General features: G+C 40.3%; 1 protein-coding gene across 45 annotated transcripts in view; it reads left to right on the top strand.

The window, feature by feature from the left end:
• EPB41 (erythrocyte membrane protein band 4.1) overlaps positions 1 to 19,953 on the top strand; it is a 160,472-nt gene that overhangs the window by 53,637 nt on the left and 86,882 nt on the right. For 44 of the 45 annotated variants that reach the window (XM_039511986.1, XM_039511967.1, XM_039511968.1 and 41 more), the window contains one exon: positions 18,834 to 19,311. In XM_039511986.1, the coding sequence (XP_039367920.1) occupies positions 18,841 to 19,311 (471 nt within the window). In that variant the 5' untranslated portion in view covers positions 18,834 to 18,840. Of the gene's footprint in view, positions 1 to 18,833; positions 19,312 to 19,953 lie in introns of those variants that run through there. The other variant, XM_039511987.1, reaches the window with a different exon arrangement.

The following is a 19,953-nucleotide window of genomic DNA, read 5'->3' as shown; positions in this document are numbered from 1 at the left end:
AAGGTTGGACCATATGTTATCTATACAAGTCCTGCATACCTGGTCTTGTCACTGACATTACAGACTTCATACTGGAACTCAGCTGTGGTGACCTAGTGATCTATTACCATATTAGGGTAGGAGTTGGATATAGTGAGTCAAAGGCAAGAGTGAATGGAAATACCCCCTCCCAGTAATAGTATAATGGCTCCACAGACAGGCAGAAGGTGTCAGCATAATTATTTGGTTCAGGAGCAGACCTGGGGTTAATAAAGTGCTTGCCATGTATTCGTTCTCCCAGGGGATCAAAGGGACTCCCGACAGCTGAGCTATTCAAATGAAGAGGCAAGAGCCATCTCCCAGCAAGAAGTGCATTACTAAAATGAGGCAACCAAAAATGGGGCCAGATTAAAAAGTAATCTCTGCTCCCTACCGCTTGTCAGAACCTGAAGAATATACTTTGGGAAAATTGCTTTTTTAAAAAAAGCAGTGAAATCCCTAAAACTGTAATTTTCTCCACAGCTGGTAATTGTGTTTAAACAGTGAAAACACATGCAGACTGAATTAGTACTTTCCCTGTTTTAGTTAACTAGTCCTCTTGGAAAAAGTCATGCCACAAGTAAGAACTGCTTAAATGGCATAAATGGTGGTAGTGTGAAGGTTTGTCTCACTACATCGTATTTAAGTGCTTGTTGGAAAGCTGGCTCATGAAGGTTCTGTCACTTGTACTATTGTAGAAGATCAGTGACTGGTCATATGGAAATACTGATCTCTGGGAAGTGAACAGCAGTTTTTCTCTCAAGATGGCTTTGAATCAAAGGAGTTTACGAATGTGTTCCATCATCTGTTTGTTGATATAATTAAGGAATGAAGACTCCACCACATATCCCTGTTCATAAAGATTAAAAAGGGAAGCTGCCTGGTTTCACTGCCTGATGCAAAAAATGTGGTCCCATAATTGATACTCTTTCATACAGTAGTGGCTCTTTCGTATGTTTCTGTGGTGATGGGTGCTATAGAAAAACTGAAAAGGTTCATAGGGAAGAGCAGGACTTAATTAACATTAATTTTGTATAATTGGCTATTTAACAAAGAAGACTGTCTTCACTTAACCATTTTCTTTTCATCCTAATTTGGAGTCCCCTGCAAACTGACTTCCACATCCTGTTCAAATTGTTGTTTTTTGGAGTGGTTTCATTCCAACCTTTCCCTCTTCTTGGTGGTAAGGAGGAATTCTTATTCAGTGCCAAACTAGTTTTCTTTGCTACTTTCTCAGTTTGCTAGACCACTTCAGTAGTATACAGAAGTTTAGATCGCACATCCTCTAGGTACTGTAGTTGCCATTGCGCATATACTGCAGACTTTTTCCTTCTTCTTTCTGATCTGTCTTACTTACTGTCTTCAGTTTTATAGTCCCCTTTGCAACTAAAGTAAGGAAAAACATCAGAAGTGGATTCATTGCTGTGCTAGTGCTAGTACTGTAGGGGCTCATCAGAGGTAGCTTCCATTTTTCTGATCTCTAGGCCAGGGGTTTTCAGGACAAATTATTCAGTGGCCTCGGAGTGCGGGCATCAACTCTTGTTTGTGGCTGCTCTCACTCTTTTTCCTAAAATACTTAATTAGCTTTAGGAAAAGCAAATAAATTTGCACATATACACGTACAAATCCTTGTAATTTATTTATTTATTGCTAGCTAGTAAGTAAGTCTGTTTTGAAAAGTATCACTTTTCACAGCAGATTTGCTCAGCCCCGGCAAGCTTGGGAACAAATTAAACCCTGGATGGAGGTTGGGGGAGGCAGCGGTGGTCAGGGGCCATAGGGGTGATCGGGGGAGGCAGTGGGGGGGCTGGAACCTGAAGCCCTGCAGACAGTGGACAGAGCCTGGGGATGCTGAAGCTGCACTGATGGAGCTTGGGGCCTGCTGTCATGCAGCCGGAGCCCAGGGCTGGAGCCTGGAGCCCTGCAGCCGGAGCCTGCTGCCCTGCCGACTCAAGGTTTAAGCCCAAAGCCTGAGCCCTACTGCCCCTGGGAAGATGGGGAATTCACTGGCTGCCATCTCCTCCAGTGTTGTGCCCCAGGCGTCTCCAGAGGGGGGCAGCGCCTAACCCCTGCTGGCGGCCCCAGAAACTGACACCAAGGTGGTGCATCCAGGAGCAACAGGGACGGGGAGGGGCTGCTGCTTTGCCCCGCTCCCCCCAGATCATAGCCCAGGAGGCTGTGGCCTCAAGAAAAGCGCCTGGTGGCCGCATTTGAGAAATGCTGCTCTAGGCAATGGGGCGTGGTACAGGCACCATATAGCACGTTTTAAGACAGAAACTCTTATGGCTTACAAAGTGGAGATAAGGGTTTTGACTGCATTGTGTGTAGTACATACCTTTTTAAGATTGTTTTTCTTTCCTTCAGTTTTCTCTGTGCTACTGCAGTAACACACATGGTGCTGAACATTGGAAGGGAAGGGAAATTAAAGTGGCAGAACATTAAGACAGAGTGGTGGTAGTAATTTGAGAAATGTCTAAGGAAAATATAAGGAGAAAGAATTTTCTCTTGAGAAAATGTAGATGTAGATGTCTATTTTTGTGAAGCATAGTAGTGATTTCGCCATATCCTTTTGAGTCCTTAATAAGGATTTGTAAAGTTGAACCACTTGAAATTTCCCACTAGGCAACATGCTACTGCTATTGGATATGTGCTTTGTCCTCTTCTTGGGCTGTTGGAAGTTGACTTGCTATGTAGCAGTCCTTGTCATCTTCAGATGGAGTTGACTGTCTTCAGTAGGATCCTTTTCCAGGCCCAATGTAGAGTGGTCACTTTTAATATGAGTGCTTTGAGAATGAATGCAGGTCCCATCGCTTCTTCATTTCAAACTTTTGAAAACCTGAACTCCTTTTTTCCCTTAAACCTTTTCTCTTTTCTTCTTTTCTCAATCTTTGATGACTTCATTATCTTTCCTTTTGCCCAACTCACAACCTTGGGAGTCCCTACTGACTCCTACTTTTCCTTCTCTCCTCACATATCTTGCCATGCCTTATTCGCTTCAGTATCTGCTTCTACTTCTCTTTCCATTGCCAAAATCTCAGTATACTTTTTTCTGATCTTCCTCCTAGATTGTGGTAAACTTCTGTCTCACTACCCAGCTCTTGCCTCTTCATCTAGTAACATAATACAAATTTCTTCTTTGCCCCTTGTGTTGATATCAGTTATCCCATTCTCCATTTCCCTCACTTGGTTCCCAGTCTCCTCCTTCATAAAGTTCTGTAACTCACCTGCATCTTTGTCCTCATTGTCTGGTTCACCCCTGTTCATGTTTTACTCTGTGCTGTATGCATCTGCCTTGCTGAACCGTTCTTGCATTCACATTTCTGTGGGAATTTTGTCCCCCACACTGCTACATGTGTTTGAAAGAACCAAAAGTGATAAACACTTTCGTACACAATAAATAATTTGGCTTTGGAACTCATTGCCAGAGAATGTAGTTGAGGCCAAGAATTTGGCAAGATTCAAAGAGGGGCTAGAAATTTATGGGGGCAATAAGAGTATCCAGAGTTGTCATAGTTAATGCTGATAAAATAGTACTAGAAGAAGGAGAGAACCTCATGTTTCAGAGTTTGTCAGTATCTTATGATGAGACTTTCATGGAGGGTAGGCAACTCCACAGCTATCTATAGTGGGTTTTCTTGCACTTTTCTGTGAAATATCTGGTCCTGGCCACTGCAGGAGGCAGGAGGTTAGACTAGGTTGACCACAGGTTTGACCTAGTATGGTAGTTTCTGTGTTTCTAAAGTGCTATGTACACTATGGTGCTGTAGCAATAATAATGAAGACATGGGATTCTTGAGGCTCTAACTCTTCTCTTCTCCTTTGCTTGCTCCACCATGGTTGTAAAAGAATGAATTCGCCACTAATGTTTTGTTTTGATGTAATTAATTCATGACTATTCTATACTTCCTTCCTTCCTTCCTTCCCTCCCTGCCTCTCTCCCACCCCTCCCTCCGCCACCCCCAAAAAATAAACTGATGTCTTTGAACAACATTTTACATTATTTGAAAGACTGTGATCCAGGCATCACTGCCTTGGAAACATGTCATGTTACAACCTGGCGCAAGGGAGAACTAAAATGTATTCTACTCAACTGTCCTCTCTTTTTAAAATGTCAAACAATGGAAAGAAGGAGAACCTTCAGTTTCTTTTTGGTCTACACTGAATATTCTTTCTTATCTTGGCAATTAGGTCTTGTATAGTCTAAGGTCACTGATATTCCTTGTAATAGTATTAAAAAGTGACTAGCTTACAGAAAGCTTGTTGACAAAACTTGTCTCTGGAATTCTGATTTTTTTTCCCCTCCCCCCCCACCCCCTTGCGCTCTTTACCAGCTGGTGACTGAAGGTCAAAAAACAAAACTACTTTTCCAAATGAAGAGATCTTGGAATCAGTTCAGAGCTGCATCAGTATTTAGTTATCTGCTGAAATATATTTATTTTTGAGTGGACAGCAATTTTGAGATATTTAGTAATAGATTTAAGGCCTGATCCTGCAAACCCTATTCCCTAATTGAAGTCAGTGGGAGTACTTGTGTGAGCAAGGGATTTGTGGTGTGACTTATTAAGAAATAGAGTTGTGCTCAATTCCCATTTTAAAGAGATGTTTGGTAGTATAAACCCAGAACTTTATTTTTATTTGTATTTTTGCTTTTGCTTTTAAAGAGTCTTAATCCTTGTGAGTATTATTTACAATTAAGATAAGCAATTTGTTTTTGAAAAAATATTTCAAACCTGATGTCTCTTTAATGCAATTTGTCTTGGGGTGGGGGGAGAAGCTGAGTGGGTTGAATAACGAAAACCACATAGTGCACCCAAACCTCATTGCTGTACATTTGCTTCTGTAAGCATTTAAATATAATGGGATGAGTGCATAGAAGAGAGGCAGAATCAGTCTGGTGCATGAGCTAGCTATGGCCAGACATGCTTGATGCAGCCATTTGGAATCTGCTACAGAAAAGCAGTAGCCAACTAAAGCCTTTGAAATCTTTTAGTCTCAAACATCTTTTCATTCCTCTAATAATACGTGTGTGCGTGTGTTTGTGTGTACACATGCTATTTAGCAGGCTGCTCTTTATCAGAAGAGTACATAGGTCCCTTTTGGATCCTAATTATAGCCTTGGCTTGGAAACAACCGAAGGGAAAATAACAAAAGCAAAAACCATTTCACTAAGTGCCTGAAAAACTGTGAAGGAAGGAGACCAAGCTCTGTTGCTATACCTCCAGCATAAATGAGGCATAGTGTGAGTAAACACATCTGTGCACAGGAAAAAAACCTTTTGCGAAGTGTTGATGGTAAATCTGTTCCAGTTCACTCAGTTGAAGTATACTGCCTCTGAGCAGAAGAAACTATTCCTTTAGAAAATAGAGTGAGAGTTTTAAATGTGACTTGCTGAGTCAGTGTCTATCATTTGCAGTTTATTGTGTTAAAGACATAAGCAGCATGACTCTTATAAAGTAAAAGCACTATTGACTCCGACCTGTGGATAATGCCAATCAGAAAAATTTAGTTTTTCACTCACTGTAGTTGTCATCCAATATGGTTAACCCATGAGCCTTCACCTGCATTCAAATTTGCATTGTTTAATATAAGGGACCTTGTACATCCTACTGTATCTGAGGCTAAAATTCTATTGATTAGGTTCTAGTGGTGGCCTATGGAATGCTGTTCTGTTTCCATGGCCCCTTGCTGAGACTGCTCTTATCTGGTCAGATTTTGGTGTTTTCTTTGTTTTTGTGCCTACTCCTTTGCCTTGCTGTGCTTAACTTGACACAGACTTGTGAAAGGAGCAAAAAATCATTGCTATCTGTAAACTGCAGGTTGCTAACACTAATGTCTGGTCAACACGTTACTGTTGACCTATTCTGTGCATGTGTCTACACTCAGCTGATTTAAGAGCCCTATTATGGAGACTAGTAAAACCACCTCCCCAAATGGTGTTGAGCCATAGCTGATCTACTGAGATCAATGCAGTGTGAGTGTGAAACTGTGTGACCTTTGTCGACCCAGTAGTCCTCCAGCAGATGTCCCACAATGTCCCATGCCCTGTGACAGTGATTGCTCTGGTAATTATTGTAAACACCACTGCCCATGGATCACAGAGACTGGGAAGTCCTCCCTCTCAATCCCCCGAAAACATCCCACATGTTTTTGAAATGCCCTTTTCTGATTTCCCAGTTTTGTGAGCACAATTAGCAGTTCTCCCTTGTGTACAACTGACCAACCAATCATGCTGTCTCTACGCACTAGACATGCTTCTCCTTGGAGTAGGCATTAGGAATTGGGTCTCCTGGGCCTGCTATGAAAAGTCTGTGTGAGCACAGCTGTGGACCAGCCATAGAAACATGGACATATGTGAAAAGGAGTAGGGAAGATATCTGCAGTGAGATTCTGAGAGCCACTGCCGCACTGGACTGCGAACAAAGTCCCTGGAGGGCCAACATGTCAGACAGCTTGGAGACGGACAGAGAGGAGAGGAGACAGTCTCAGCAGGAAACAAAGCAGGAGATGCACCAGAGGATAATGGGTTATCTTAGGCAACACACCCAAATGCTGCAGACCCTGGTTGACTTATCAATCCAAAAATCCTAGACTTCCCACCCTTTGCAGTCCTTAGAGAACTCCATGGTAGCAGTTCCCTGCACTCTGCATCATGCCACATGGCATCATTGGCCTCATCTTTACCCCATCACTCCATGACATGGGACAGCAAGGAAAACCACACCTTCACATACCCGGACCTGTGTGAACCACAGTTAGTGTTCTTGAAGCTAGAAGCGACAATATTTGTGCACTGAAATGGACAGAAATGTTTGCTGCCTTTCAAATTTTAAAGTTCTGTTTTGTAATGTTGGTTTATGTTGCATTGCCTGTTCTCTTGCACAGTGTTTTTCTGCACTGTTTTTGACACAATAAATTTCTGTTTTTTGAAAATGAAGAATTTTATTAGTTCAAAACCCACCATGCAGAATGCTTAGTGGTATTCAAAGCACCCAGTATGTGTAAACGTACAGCACCACAGAAGTGATAGGTTAAGGAGATGCCCAGTCCTATACATAAATGTACAGCAAGCATTGCATAATTCATAGCTTCAGTAAAATGCACAGTCAGTTATAAATGTACAGCAAGCACAACATGGCTCCTAACAGCACCCAAAGCCAGGATCAGTCTAGCACAGAACGATACTGTGGCTGACCATTAAAGTGCTCTTTCAAAGCCCACCTCAACAGCATAACTCCACATTGAGCTCTTATAATGACCCATGTGTCTCGCTGTTTGAACTCAGCAGGCAGCTGCTCCACCTTCACCCTGGTGGCAGCTTCTCCCCCCCCCCCCCACGCCTCATCAATATTATGCGCACACACCATGCAGCTATAACCATTGGGATGTTTTTCTCATTGAGATCCAGTCTAGTGAGTAAATACCACCAGTATCCCTTCAGTCTACCAAAAGCACATTCAACTGTCATTTTGCACTGCTGAGCTGTAGTTGAACCTTTCCTTGGTTCTGTTAAGGTGGTTAGTGTATAGCTTTATGAGCAAGGGGTAGGCTGAGTCCCCTTGAATCACTGTTGGCATTTAAGTATTGTCAATGGGTAATCTGGTTTGGAAAGAGTGCCCCTGTGTGCAGCTTTCCGGACAGTCCTGTGTTCTTAAAGATGCAAGTATCATGCATTTTCCCTCACCAGCCCATGTTGATATTGGTAAAGCATCCCTGATGATCCATCAGTGTTTTCATAACCATAGAAAAATAGCCTTTTCTATTGATGTGCTCTGTGGCAAAGGTGGACTGGTGCCAAACTAGGGATATGCTAGCTGTCGATTGTGCCCCTGCTGCAAATCCATCCACTATGAACTGCATGTTGCTGAGTCACAGTCCTGTGTATCGGGAGATGATTAATGGACCTACATGCTTGTGCGACAACAGCCCCCATTGTGGATTTTTCAACTCCAAAATGCTTATTCATTGACTGGTAGCAATCTGGTATTAAAAGCATCTGGAGTGTGATCACCACACACTTCTCCGCTGTCAACGGATCACTCGTTCTGCTGTCCCTGCAAAGAAAGGTAGGGGTGAGCTTGGACCGCAGATCTAGAAATGTGGCCTTTCGCATCCGAGAGTTCTGCAGCCACTGCTCATTGTACCAAACCTGCATTACAGAACAATCCCATCAGTGATCTTTTCTCTGGTCCAGAAGCGAGGTTCCACTGTCTTCAACTGCTTTGTGAATGCCACAAACCGCCTTGAATTGTTTTTCACTTTGTCCCTGTCCTCAGAGAAATAGTCCCATCCATTATTGTGGTATTTCCTCTGGATCTCCAAACACAAGAGGATCATGCATCCTGTATTTACAGTGTTCATGAGAACAGCACAGCTCTTCAGTCTCCATGCTCCTGTTAAAGATACTGGTGGACACTGAAAATCCTGTGTGGGTTTGTGGGATTAAAAAAAGTGAAAATTATGGGACATAGATGACATTATGCAGTGGAGAAAGTTACATATTGGGAACTTGACTTCAAGATCCCACAGATCCCTGTGCTTACTCATTTCTACCCCACCACATGTGAAAATTTCCCAAAAGGCGTTGCATAGATTGTGGCATGTGGCACCCTGGGATACCTACTGGGGTGCCCCACATTTTGCTTAGACACAGGCACTCCTGGTGAGTACATGCCATACCCATACAAGCAGCCAAATATGCACGTACAAGAGTGATGTACTAACTTCGGAGGCTGCGTGCTGACATAAGTTATCACCCAAAGTTTGTAGTGTAGACATGGCCTTAAAGTCATATTTTTGGAGTGGCAGCTCTTCTAACAGTTTCTACCTTCCTCAGTACAGTTTGATGGGTCATCGGTTCAAAGTCGATAAAGACAGGGCTTGAGGCAAGCTGCCAGCTATGGGGTTGTGCCCGTTGCTGCTTTTACTGTTTTTGGAGCATTGCTGCTGTTGATTCAGAAGTGAACTTTAACAGCTATATCATACAGATTTCTGTATAATAAACCTTGTAGTTTTGTTCTGATGTCTGTAATGAATGACAATAAAGAAAAAGTCTAGCCATAAGGATTATTTTCTGTAATGTAGTAAAAAAGAGAAGCAGCTGCTTGCATGGGAAGACTCTTTTTTTTTAAGCATATTTGAAGTTAAGAAAATACTTGTGTCTGTGTCCCTGTGCTATGTTTAAAAAGACCGTAAAGCTTTGGGACTCTACCAGTGGGTTTGGAAAAGGTAATCATGTAAGTCTGAGTGAACTCATTCCATAAGTAATTTAAAAGAATAGTTTTTATGGACGCTGCTTGTCCTCGTATTGGGCCCAACTCATTTCAGTTTTGAATGTTTCCTTGGCACATTACGAATTTGTAGGCATTTCCAGCTGTATTACTGGTGAGCAGATGTAAGTGAAATGTAAACCTTCTGGAGGCTATTGTCCTTGTCAGTTAGCGAGATTTTTAAACTGCTGCATATCACAAACTTTTGTTTTTAAATCTAGGCTATTATCAGGAAAGCATTTTCTGGGATACTTCAAAGAGGAACTTTATCTGAGTTGCACACTATTAACTTGTAATAAATTTTATCCCTCTATTAATGTCAGATCCTTTTATAAATCCAGTCCTCAGTTTGACACAAATGATCTGCTGAAAGCAGATGGTAAGCTACTGTTTTGTGCCCTCATTTAAATAGAAAAGCTGTACCGTGGTAGGAGGATGAAGGAGGGGTATAGTGCTGCTGACATACAGTAGATTACTGGGAACGGTCCGGTGAGAATTAAATCCAGGCAATGACAATGTACCATCTGTGTTGTAACACTGGGAGACTTATTTTTTCCTCTGTTACTGAGGCAAAATTTTCAGATGTTTTGGTGAACGTATCTTATTTCTTCTGGTAATAGGACCTCACCATTTGGTTAAAGGGACACTGTCAGTCTGTTCAAGACCAAAGCCTAACAGCTTGTAAAGGACCCAAATAACATTTTAAATAACTTGCAAGGGATTTACCTTCCTAATTTGGGGAGCTCTAAGCAGGTTTAGTATGTTTTAAACAGAGAACACCCACATCAGATATTTCTATCAAGGACAAATTGAATAAATATAAAATCTGTACTGCGCTCTTCATGTCACCAGAAGCTTTAGAACAGTGGTGGGCAAGCTGCAGCCCATCAGGGTAATCTGCTGGCGGGCCACAAGACAGTTTCTTTACATTGACTGTCCACAGGCACGGCCGCCCGCAGCTCCCAGTGGCTGCAGTTCGCCGTTCCTGGCCAATGGGAGCTGTGGGAAGCGGCGGCCAGCATTCCATTGTAATGGAATTGCTAGCATTTTTATTGAGGTTTGCATTAGGTTTCTCTCTCAACTTTTTTTCAACAAATTTGTTGTCTTTTCTTAACCCTTGTAAGAACCTTTTGAGAAATTTACCTGGAGTATACTTGTTTGATTGCTAATCTTCAGTAACACTTCAGTAAGTCTCTTCTGAAAATTTATCTATTGTTACAACAAGTACCAAAGATTGCTGTAAGTGGAAGATGCTTTAGAGAGAATTCTTTTTCAGTTCATTTACTTTGTGCACTTGACAGTACTTTTCATATAGTCATTTTTCCATAATGGTTTGAGTGGACCTTTCACAAGACCAGGATGGGGGAGGGAGAGCATTATTTTACTAAGAGAAACAGGAAAATGTAATTGTAAAATTGATAGGGGGGACTCGGATGCAGCATAGTACCTTAAATATTGTCCATTTTAAAGAGCAAATTAAAGGTAGTTTAAAGTTTGTGTCCTTTAATTGAAATCTCCCTTCTTTGTCACTTTTTATTGCTGCAGCAGCATTCATGTTGCATTTTGTCTTTCAGTAAAGCCATATGTTGGTTTATTAGGTAACTAGATTAACAGCAGCACATTGTAATGTGTATGACTTCATAAAATAAACTTTTTATTATATTGTGTATTTAGGTATTAGGATCTACTACACCATTAAATACTGCTACATATTATAAGAATTTAAGGCTTCCTAACTTAAAAAAAAAAAAAAAAAAAAAAAAGCTAAAACCAAAACCCAATTGTTTTCTTTTAAAATAACAAAGCCTTGAAGTTTAAATGGTATTTTTCATAACTATATGTTGAAATGATCAGGGGATTTACTTTTTGCGTTGAAGGCGATAAGTTAGTGACTTAACCTTGTTCGAATAATAAATGTGCTTGCTTCTGAGTAAGCATTGATTAAGGGACAGTGAAGCAAGCACTTTAACAATGTTAAGACCCACTGTGCTAGCTATATATCCCCCTACTAGTCTTTCTCTGAGCCATTGGGATGAATGAACCCAGCTATATTTGCTTTTGGTGTGACATCTTTATTATACTTTAATACGTTTTAATCACTTATGCTAGTCAAGACCTTTTGAAGACAATATACAGTGATAACTTAGTGTTTTCAGTGTAAGGCTTGAAATATCTAGACTCTCTGGAACCAAGAGAGCCAACAGAATCAATTCAGTCCTTCCAGATTTTCCAGTTAGATACATTCTGAATTACCACAATTGAGTGTAGGTATGTTAGAAGAAGTGGAAGTCGGCAAGACTCCAAAATCCAAAGTCCTGTCTGATCTGCTATTTGAATTGGGTGTTTGCGCTAGCGTCCTTCACTAACAATTCCCTTTTCCTACTTGTGTGCAGCTTGTAAGTGAAATCATTTCTCTTTTGTCAGATATTTGTTGGAGTTTCTTGATGCATAGAATTAAATTGGTCATTGTTGTTGAAAACTTATTACTAAAATAATTCAGATGGTATTAGAAACCTGAAAATTTACTACCTTGAAAATTTTACAGCGTAAATAATGCATAATAACCATATTTTAGTTATTGAAGTAGCACTTATGTAAATGAGGGCAGAACTGATGCTGAAATCTAGAACAACCAGTGTATTTAGAACAGCACTAACTTCCTATTTTTAGAACCAATAAAATGGAATAGCCAATTAGTTTATTCAAACCATGAATGTTTGAAACAGAAAATAGAATGGAAAATCTTCCAATTACTTACTCAATTTTAATTTTAATTTTTAGTTATTATAAAAACCAGACTCTCTCCCTTGCTGGAAAAAAGGATGTCTAGAAAGATGTAACTATATTATGTTAGCCTCACGGATCAGAGGAGGATGCCCTCCATGTGAACAATTAGGGCATGGTTTGAGTTTCAGGGGAGGTAACAAGTGGACTGGTAGTTCGAAGGTAAGGATGCAATTTCTGTAGAGGGTGGTGGGGATTCACTGGATTGCTAACAGCAGTCTTTTTTAGGAGTTAGAGTATTTCAAGCTCAGTTTTGCAGTTTTATTTTTTCTTAAACACTTTATTGTAGTTTCTGAAATATTTGTCATTGGCATAATACTGACATGGTGTGTACCTGGGCCTGAAATCATCAGTCCTGTGAAATTCTATCTACTACAGAATGCTGCATGGCTCCTCAGGCTATCATGAGCACATTAAACCTGTCCTCTGCTCTCTGTGCTGACCTCTCATAGGCTATGGAGGCAAGTTCAAAGTGTTGGTCCTTATTTTCAAGGTGCTCAATGTCCTGGGTCCAGCATATATAAAAGATAAGCTTTGGGATGCTGACCACTGTGCTCAACACTGCTCCTCAGTCACAATTGAACTTGCTACTGTAAGGGTAAAGCTTGTCTGTGCCAGAGACAGAGCTTTCTGGAGGACTGATCTGAGGCTGTGGAACAGACACCTACAGGAGCTAAGGACCATAACTAATCTTATGCCTTCCATTCCAACTGGAAGGCATGCTTTGTTGATTTTAACTTGTAACAAACACACAGCAGCATACCTTTTAATAAATAATCTAAACAACCAATCAGCCTACCAAAACAAAATGCTACACTGTACACACACTTCTCCCCTGGGGAGAGGATGAGAGAAGATGCTAACCACATGTCACAGACATTAGTCGTGTTGCTTAATGCACTACTGGAAGGTGCTCTGATGTTATGGTGATAAGAAGGGGATAACAACTTGAATAGAATAGAACGTAACTTTTAAAATTGAATTGTTAAAAAGAACTCACATCTCCAGAACTGCATGAGGCAAAACCTCATCTATACAGCAGGTGTCTGTGTCCCAGAAGTTATGAATAATAAGATGACAATATCTAAATGATCTGCAGGATCTGAGAGAGACTGTTTGGGAGTGGAGGAGATATGAATGAAAGCTTTGTCTGCATTTCAAAATGTCTTTTTTTTTTTAAATATATAAATTTCCAAATCGGGGAAGTATGGGAGTATCTTACTAATAGTGTCTTCCCTAAGGGTTTAACAAAATAGCTGTGTATAAAAAACAAAAAAAAATGTTGCTCTTTCTGTGAGCTGTGCTATGAAGGTTCCACTGGAAAACAAAATACTACTTAGAAATGCCTCCTTATAATGAAAGTTTAAGGCGTGTATTTTAAATAATATATGTTCAGTCTTAATTTGTTCCATCTTACAATACAGGGCCTTGTGTTCTTACGCTTTCAGTTAAAACCATAAAAATGAATTCTGAATGTAAAACTTCAGAGAGAGAATATTATTAGTGAGTCCAAGCAGAGCGACAGACAATGAGTGCATCAGGGACCTTGTAACAAAATACTGTATTTGACGGCACTTAGTGAATTGGTGGTGGTGGCTAACTGACTCTATTAAATCTTTATTGGGAAGGACAGGAAGAGGCAATACATGTACGTGCCTATCTCCACATCCCTAGGTTTGTGAACTACATTTGGATCAGATCACTGGGCTGTCCCTGAGAAAAGAAGAGGTACGATGTAATTCCTGGGGGGACAAAGGAAAGACTTGGAGACGTTTGCTCATCTAAAGCAAGACCCACCTTTCAGTGTTGGAAAAAAACACAGTTGTGTAGTTGCAGACTACTGAAATCACCCAAGTAAACAGACTTTGTTGTTCTGGGTCCGGAGACTTTAATATTAGTTTTCTCAGAGAGGAAGTGTCTATTATTGGGGAGTTATCCTGTTTACTTCACTTTAATAAAAAAAAGTTTATCTTACAGGCCTACCATCCCTATTCTTCACTTCCAGAGCCTTGCATTTACCTTTAGATAGGAGGGAATTTTGAATAGATGATGTTTTGATAGTGATTCTTGCCCATTTATTTTTTCTAAATGAAATCAATGGGAAGTAGCTACAAAGCACATTGTTTTGGCAGCCAGACCAAAACATGACTCATAATTAACCCCTTCTCTACTGAATATGGATTCTTTTGTGCCGTATACTCATTCTGTATTATGTAGGAGTGTCAGCAGTGCAATTAAACACCAACTCTTCGGGGATGTACCCAGTGAGTTGGCCATTGGTGGAAGTGTGTGTTTTTTGTCCAGGGTTTTGGGCAACACTGAATTGGTTAAACACTAGTTCTTGCCTGGCAACTCCTGTCATAATATCTAGTTTTGTAGCTGTTAAAGTTGGACTAACAACATTAACTTTGATTTTTCTCCACCTCTGTTAATGTTGCTTCCAGTGGGCATTTATGGGTGGAATTTTGTATTGATTTGACATGACAAGACCTGAAAAATTTGAAAGACAACTGTTGTTCTAGTCAGGTATCGTTCCAACAATTGTAGAGGAATAGAGATGTGACTCGGTTGGGGTCCAAGAGTACAGTGTGGGTATCTTAGGCCCCGTGTGTGTTTGCTTTTTCCCCTCTCTCATACATCATGCCTTGCTTATTTTGCTGCACGTAGGGCCTGCAAATTGAAACACATTGATGTGTAATTTTTGCTGCTTCCCCCAGCAAGAGAGTAGGAGTAGCTGATGAAGACAAGTATTACCAGTTTTATGTTGCTGCTGCTGAAATTTCATTGTCCATTTTTCCCTACCAAATCCTCTATCAAGCTACAGAATACTAGACCTATTTAAAAAAAAAAAAAAATCCTACTAAGCATGTGTATAATCTCTCCTTTTACATATATATGAGTTACATTAAAATTTGTCCTCTGATCTACATTATTCAATCCCACACTTCACATACCCTCTTGCAAGTAGGTTGTGCCATCTGGCTCTAACTTTCTTGGATTTTTACTTCTTGAAGAGGGTCCATTGTGTTCTGTCTGGACCTGTAACAATCTTTTAAAAACACATTAATTCAACAGACCTGTAAATTACCCTAAGATCAGGCAACTTAGCAACAACATAAATATTACAAATGAACCTCATCCTGGAATTCCCACTCAAGTGTCTCTGGGTAGCCATACCAAATCACCTTACAAGTGAGAGAAGAGAAAATGGGCTTTGCAATGCACCCTGGAAGCTAACAGAAGTGTTTCATAGGATAAGGTGAGCAAATGAGTTCCAAATGCTAGGGCGAGGGGAGCTAGCTAACAGACAATGTCCTGTCTCTCATACCACTGTGCCTCCACTGACAGCAAGTGTGGTAGCATTTCACAGGGACACAGTTAGGTCCCACTACTAGCACACACTTAACCTCTGAAAGGAAATAACAGTAGGTTATAGCTGCACAATATTTATTGCTGGTGTTGAAATAACCCCCAGTTGACTGTCAGATTCCAGGCTTTTTGCAGGGCTGATTATTGAAAAGTTAAACATTATCCTCCTCTTTGTAAACTGAAGAAATCTGAGCTATGCTAGAAGACATTTGAGTCAATAAATTGGAACTCCAATGTCATTTTCACTTTCCATAGTTTAACCACACTTTTTTTTTTTTTAAGAAACAGACTTATGCTGTATTTACCCTGCTGACTTGAGAGAACAAGGAGAACAGTGCAGATGGGAATTACTAAGTTATCTGAAACAAACATGAGATGTGAAAGGACATGCTTATCATGCTGTTCCAGGATGGCAGGGCGTACGATCCAGGTCATCACAAATCTCTAGTTCTGCTGTCCTTACCTCATTCTTCTATTTAACATTTCTTCTTTTGAGCATATTTAAGGGGGCTTTTCAAAACTCTCACAGCAGAAGGTATTGTGCAAACTTGTGCACACATGAGGTTTTCTCTCTGGCTGTGCTTAGCATTGATTTTATATTTTAATTGCCTAGTTAAGCAGACTAAATTATGGAATAAGGAAAATTTAAATACAGCATTAAGCTTCAATGTAGGTAATGAATGATGGGAGATCTTAAGAGAGTGGGGTGGAAAGGAGAGAGAGGCAACTATTTAAGGATTCAGACTTCTTGAAATGTAATCTTGTGAAGATTTTTAAAACCAGCCTGAAATGATGGTGAAAGGTTAAATTTTGTCTAGTCTGCTGTTTGTTGGGGGCACTTCCTTGGTGTAGACTCATGGGTGAGTGGGGAAAACTTTTAATTCCTGGAGCCTGCTGCAAAGCAAAGCAAACCTCCATTGAATGGACTAGATGGCTCAGGGCAGCCATTCCCAAACTGTTTTTTCCCCCAAGCAAGCACTTTCTGGTGGACCGTGGCTGCTCCTGTGTTGCTGGCTCTCCTTGTTTCCAGCTACTGAATCACATTAAAAGAAGCTAAAAATACATTAAATACTTCACTTTCCCACATGAGAAATTGCCGTAATCCATGGTGGTGGTATTAGATCACTGGTGGAGCAGGAGATGGTCCATCAGTGGCAAGGATAGGTGTCCACAAGACACTATTAGACTATGATCCACTTCATGAAAATGTTTGAGAACACCTGACTCAGGGGATTGCAATAGGATATGGAGCCTGTCACTTATTATGGATTGTTGGTTCAAATTCGTCTCAGGTGAACAGCAATAGAGGTTTTTTTCATGGGATGGTAGCTCACTGTTCAATCTAAAATAAGTTCAGTGGGGATTTTGGAGAGTCTCAGTCCAGCTGTTACTTCACAGGTGTTGACATAGTAGAATCCTCCAGCACCAGTGACCACTTGATTTGCAGCCTCAGCTAAAAGGACAAGGACTGTGGAACTTCAGTCCTTCGTCCAGTTCCCCAGAGATCGTCCCTTCAGGTCAGGGCTGAGATATCTTGTATTGGAGGGATGATGAGGAAAAACTTGAATTGCTGCTTGTACCTGTTTGCTTGTAGTGGAGGACTTTCCCATCCAGGGCACCTTTCATGAGCCATATGTTTTCAGAGAAAAAGAACCCACAACATACATTTAAATAATGGTGACCTATTTGAAACAAATTTTAAAATGGGCTTTGTATAAGAGACTTGCAGTAGTTGCACTGTGCTATCTCAGCTGCTTGGAACAGTAGACATGTACAGAGTTGCAATATTTTTAGGACAACCAGTATTCAGTGGTGTTTGTGTCTGTGGTTGAAAACTTCAAAACCAATTTATATATTTTTTTAATCTGAAGCATTTCGGTGACTGTGGGAAAATGAACATTTACATTTTTTTAATTTGGGTAAAGTTTTGAATGTTAAATGTGGTAATGCCTAAATGGGTGATGTCTTGAATGTTGCTTAATTCTAAATGAGAACTTTAAATAAATGTTTCTACTTAAGGTTTGGGCTAGAAGGGATTGAAACAGACATGTTTGCCCCATGTAAGCAATGGTAATTTGTTACCACAGAGGCATGTGATGTAACTCTCAAAGATTAGTTCTATCCCCTCCAAAGCATGATTATTTCAGGTCCTCTTTATACTTTAAATAGATACGCTCTTCATGTGATTTCCATCTCTTTGTGTCAACAGCCAGGCTGAAGTTGAAGTAAACATGGCATCAGATTAGTGAAATGGACTTCAAAAAAACCTGCTGTCCATTAGCAGGATAAATGCATTTGAGAAAGCCTTTGCAGTTTAAATTTGAGACTTTTTTTTGCCCATGCAGTGCAAGTATCAATTTCTAAATGCCAAATTCCTTAGGTTTCAGCAGTTTAGTTTACTAAAACCAGATTGCTTAAAGGCAGAGTTATTTAGTTGAAATAGGTACATTTTAAACTTGGCCTCAATAAGCACCATTCTGAGTACTTCTGTATAGTAACGCAGTAATCAAACTAGGTTGGTAGAGGAAATGAAGGGGATTATTTTGTGTTTTAAATTTAATATTTAGATTCTTTAGTCTGTTACAGGGACACTTATTTTTGGTAGGATCTGAAATTTTTTGTTTTAGTAAAACTTTTGATCTTTTGAAGAGTGTTGTTGCTTGTAGGTGGTGTATCTTTGGGAGGTTTTTCTTCTGAAACTTCCTGTTTACACCATTTTTTTCAGTTATATATCTCAGGAAGCGAGATACGGCTGCCACAGAATTTTTGTATAGGATGTCACTAAGAGGCTTGTTTAGTTACATGTCTGTTTCCCCCTACTCCCTTCCCACAAAACAGCACAGGGACAAAGTTTTACTGTAGGGTGAAAAAGAAGACTCGAAAGAAGTGTAAAGCTAGAAATGCTAAGAGAAGTGCACTTTTATTTCTACAAACCTCATTATTTGCTTTTGTTTGTCTTCTGCAGTTGTCACACTAGAAATATCTCACATTGACTATTTTGATTAGGCAAGACGACTGCAATTTTAACTGTGATGCATTCTAAGAGTTGCGGAAAGGAAGTACTAAGGAAATGACACTTGCAGTACCAGAGTTAAGCAGAATCGTTCATGTATCTGAAACACATTTGTTGGTGTAATCCTCGCTGTAAAAGGTAGACATGGATGAAAAGGTCTCTATTTTTTGAAAAAACTACACTAAGTCAAGTCTAGTTTTACATACGAGTGTGATTTGTCAGTGATAAGATTGCTTTGTATATAAAGCTCAGTAGGCCACAGACCAGAGAGAGCAGCTCTCAGGAAGTGGTGCTTGGAGTGCTTGCTATTTGATTTACAATGGCTAAATGCATGTGTAAACACTGAAGAAATATTATTGTTTACTTTTTAAAATCTGTTACAGTTTCATCATGACAACAGAGAAGAGTCTAGTGGCTGAGGCCGAGAATCCTAAGCAGCAGCAGCAAAAAGAGGAGGAGGAGGTAGCTGCTGAAACACAGAAGCAAGAGGCTTCTTTGGGCGAGGCTTCCCAACAGGCATCTGAGGGGCATCATCAAACAGGACAGAAACAGAAGGCATCCAACGGTGATACCCCCACACACGAAGACCAGAGCAAGAACAAAGAGCGCTGCACTTCTGAGAGTCGGGGGCTGTCACGCCTCTTTTCATCATTTCTCAAAAGGCCCAAGTCTCAAGTTTCTGAAGAGGGAAAAGAAGTGGAGAGTCCACAAGAGAAAGGTGAAGGAGGTCAGACAGAAACAGATCTAGGAACCAATCCCGATGAAGAAATCCTACTGAAGGCGCCAATAGCAGCTCCTGAACCTGAACTCAGGACTGACCCATCTTTAGATCTTCATTCACTAAGCAGTGCAGAAACACAGGTAAACAAAGTGGATTTGGATTCTCTTTGGCTTCCTAATCAGCTAGCTCATGTAGTCAGGATTATTTGTCAGGTTAAGTAAGGAGTAGAGGTTTGTAATCCTCCTATGTTAGATTTGATCAATGAGAACCCACAAAATTCTGAAAAAAAACCTTTTTGGAACTTCTAGTATTTGACAGACATTATGCTACATCTGACACTTCCTGCTCTTAGGTTTTTTTTATTCTGCAGTGTGATCTGCTGTCTAATACTTATTCCTACTGTTTGTAATCATAATATGTTTAATCTTCAAAGCATTTTATATAAACACTAACAAGCTCCTAAAACACTTACAAAAAATATTGCTCTGAGGAAAGGAAGTTTGTCAGTCAGGATGAGAACTCAGATTACATCCTATGAAAGTTACTTTTAATACTCATTTTTAAATATTCTCATATGTACACTATGGGTAGAAGAAAAGTCAGTAGAAAACACATCATGGAATTTACAGCTGTGTTCAGCAGAAAAAACACAGCAAAACAGACAACACAAGTGACAGTTCAGAACCTCATGGACCTTGGGTCAGTTTACAACCTTCTCCCACCAGTGTATTAGGCCCTGTTTTTTCTGTGGCCTCACACATACTTATATTAATTACTTAGAG

Source organism: Mauremys reevesii, linkage group 23 (genome assembly GCF_016161935.1).
Source record: "Mauremys reevesii isolate NIE-2019 linkage group 23, ASM1616193v1, whole genome shotgun sequence".
In the NCBI taxonomy this organism is placed as follows: domain Eukaryota; kingdom Metazoa; phylum Chordata; order Testudines; family Geoemydidae; genus Mauremys; species Mauremys reevesii.
This window is presented reverse-complemented; position numbering and strand designations above follow the sequence as displayed.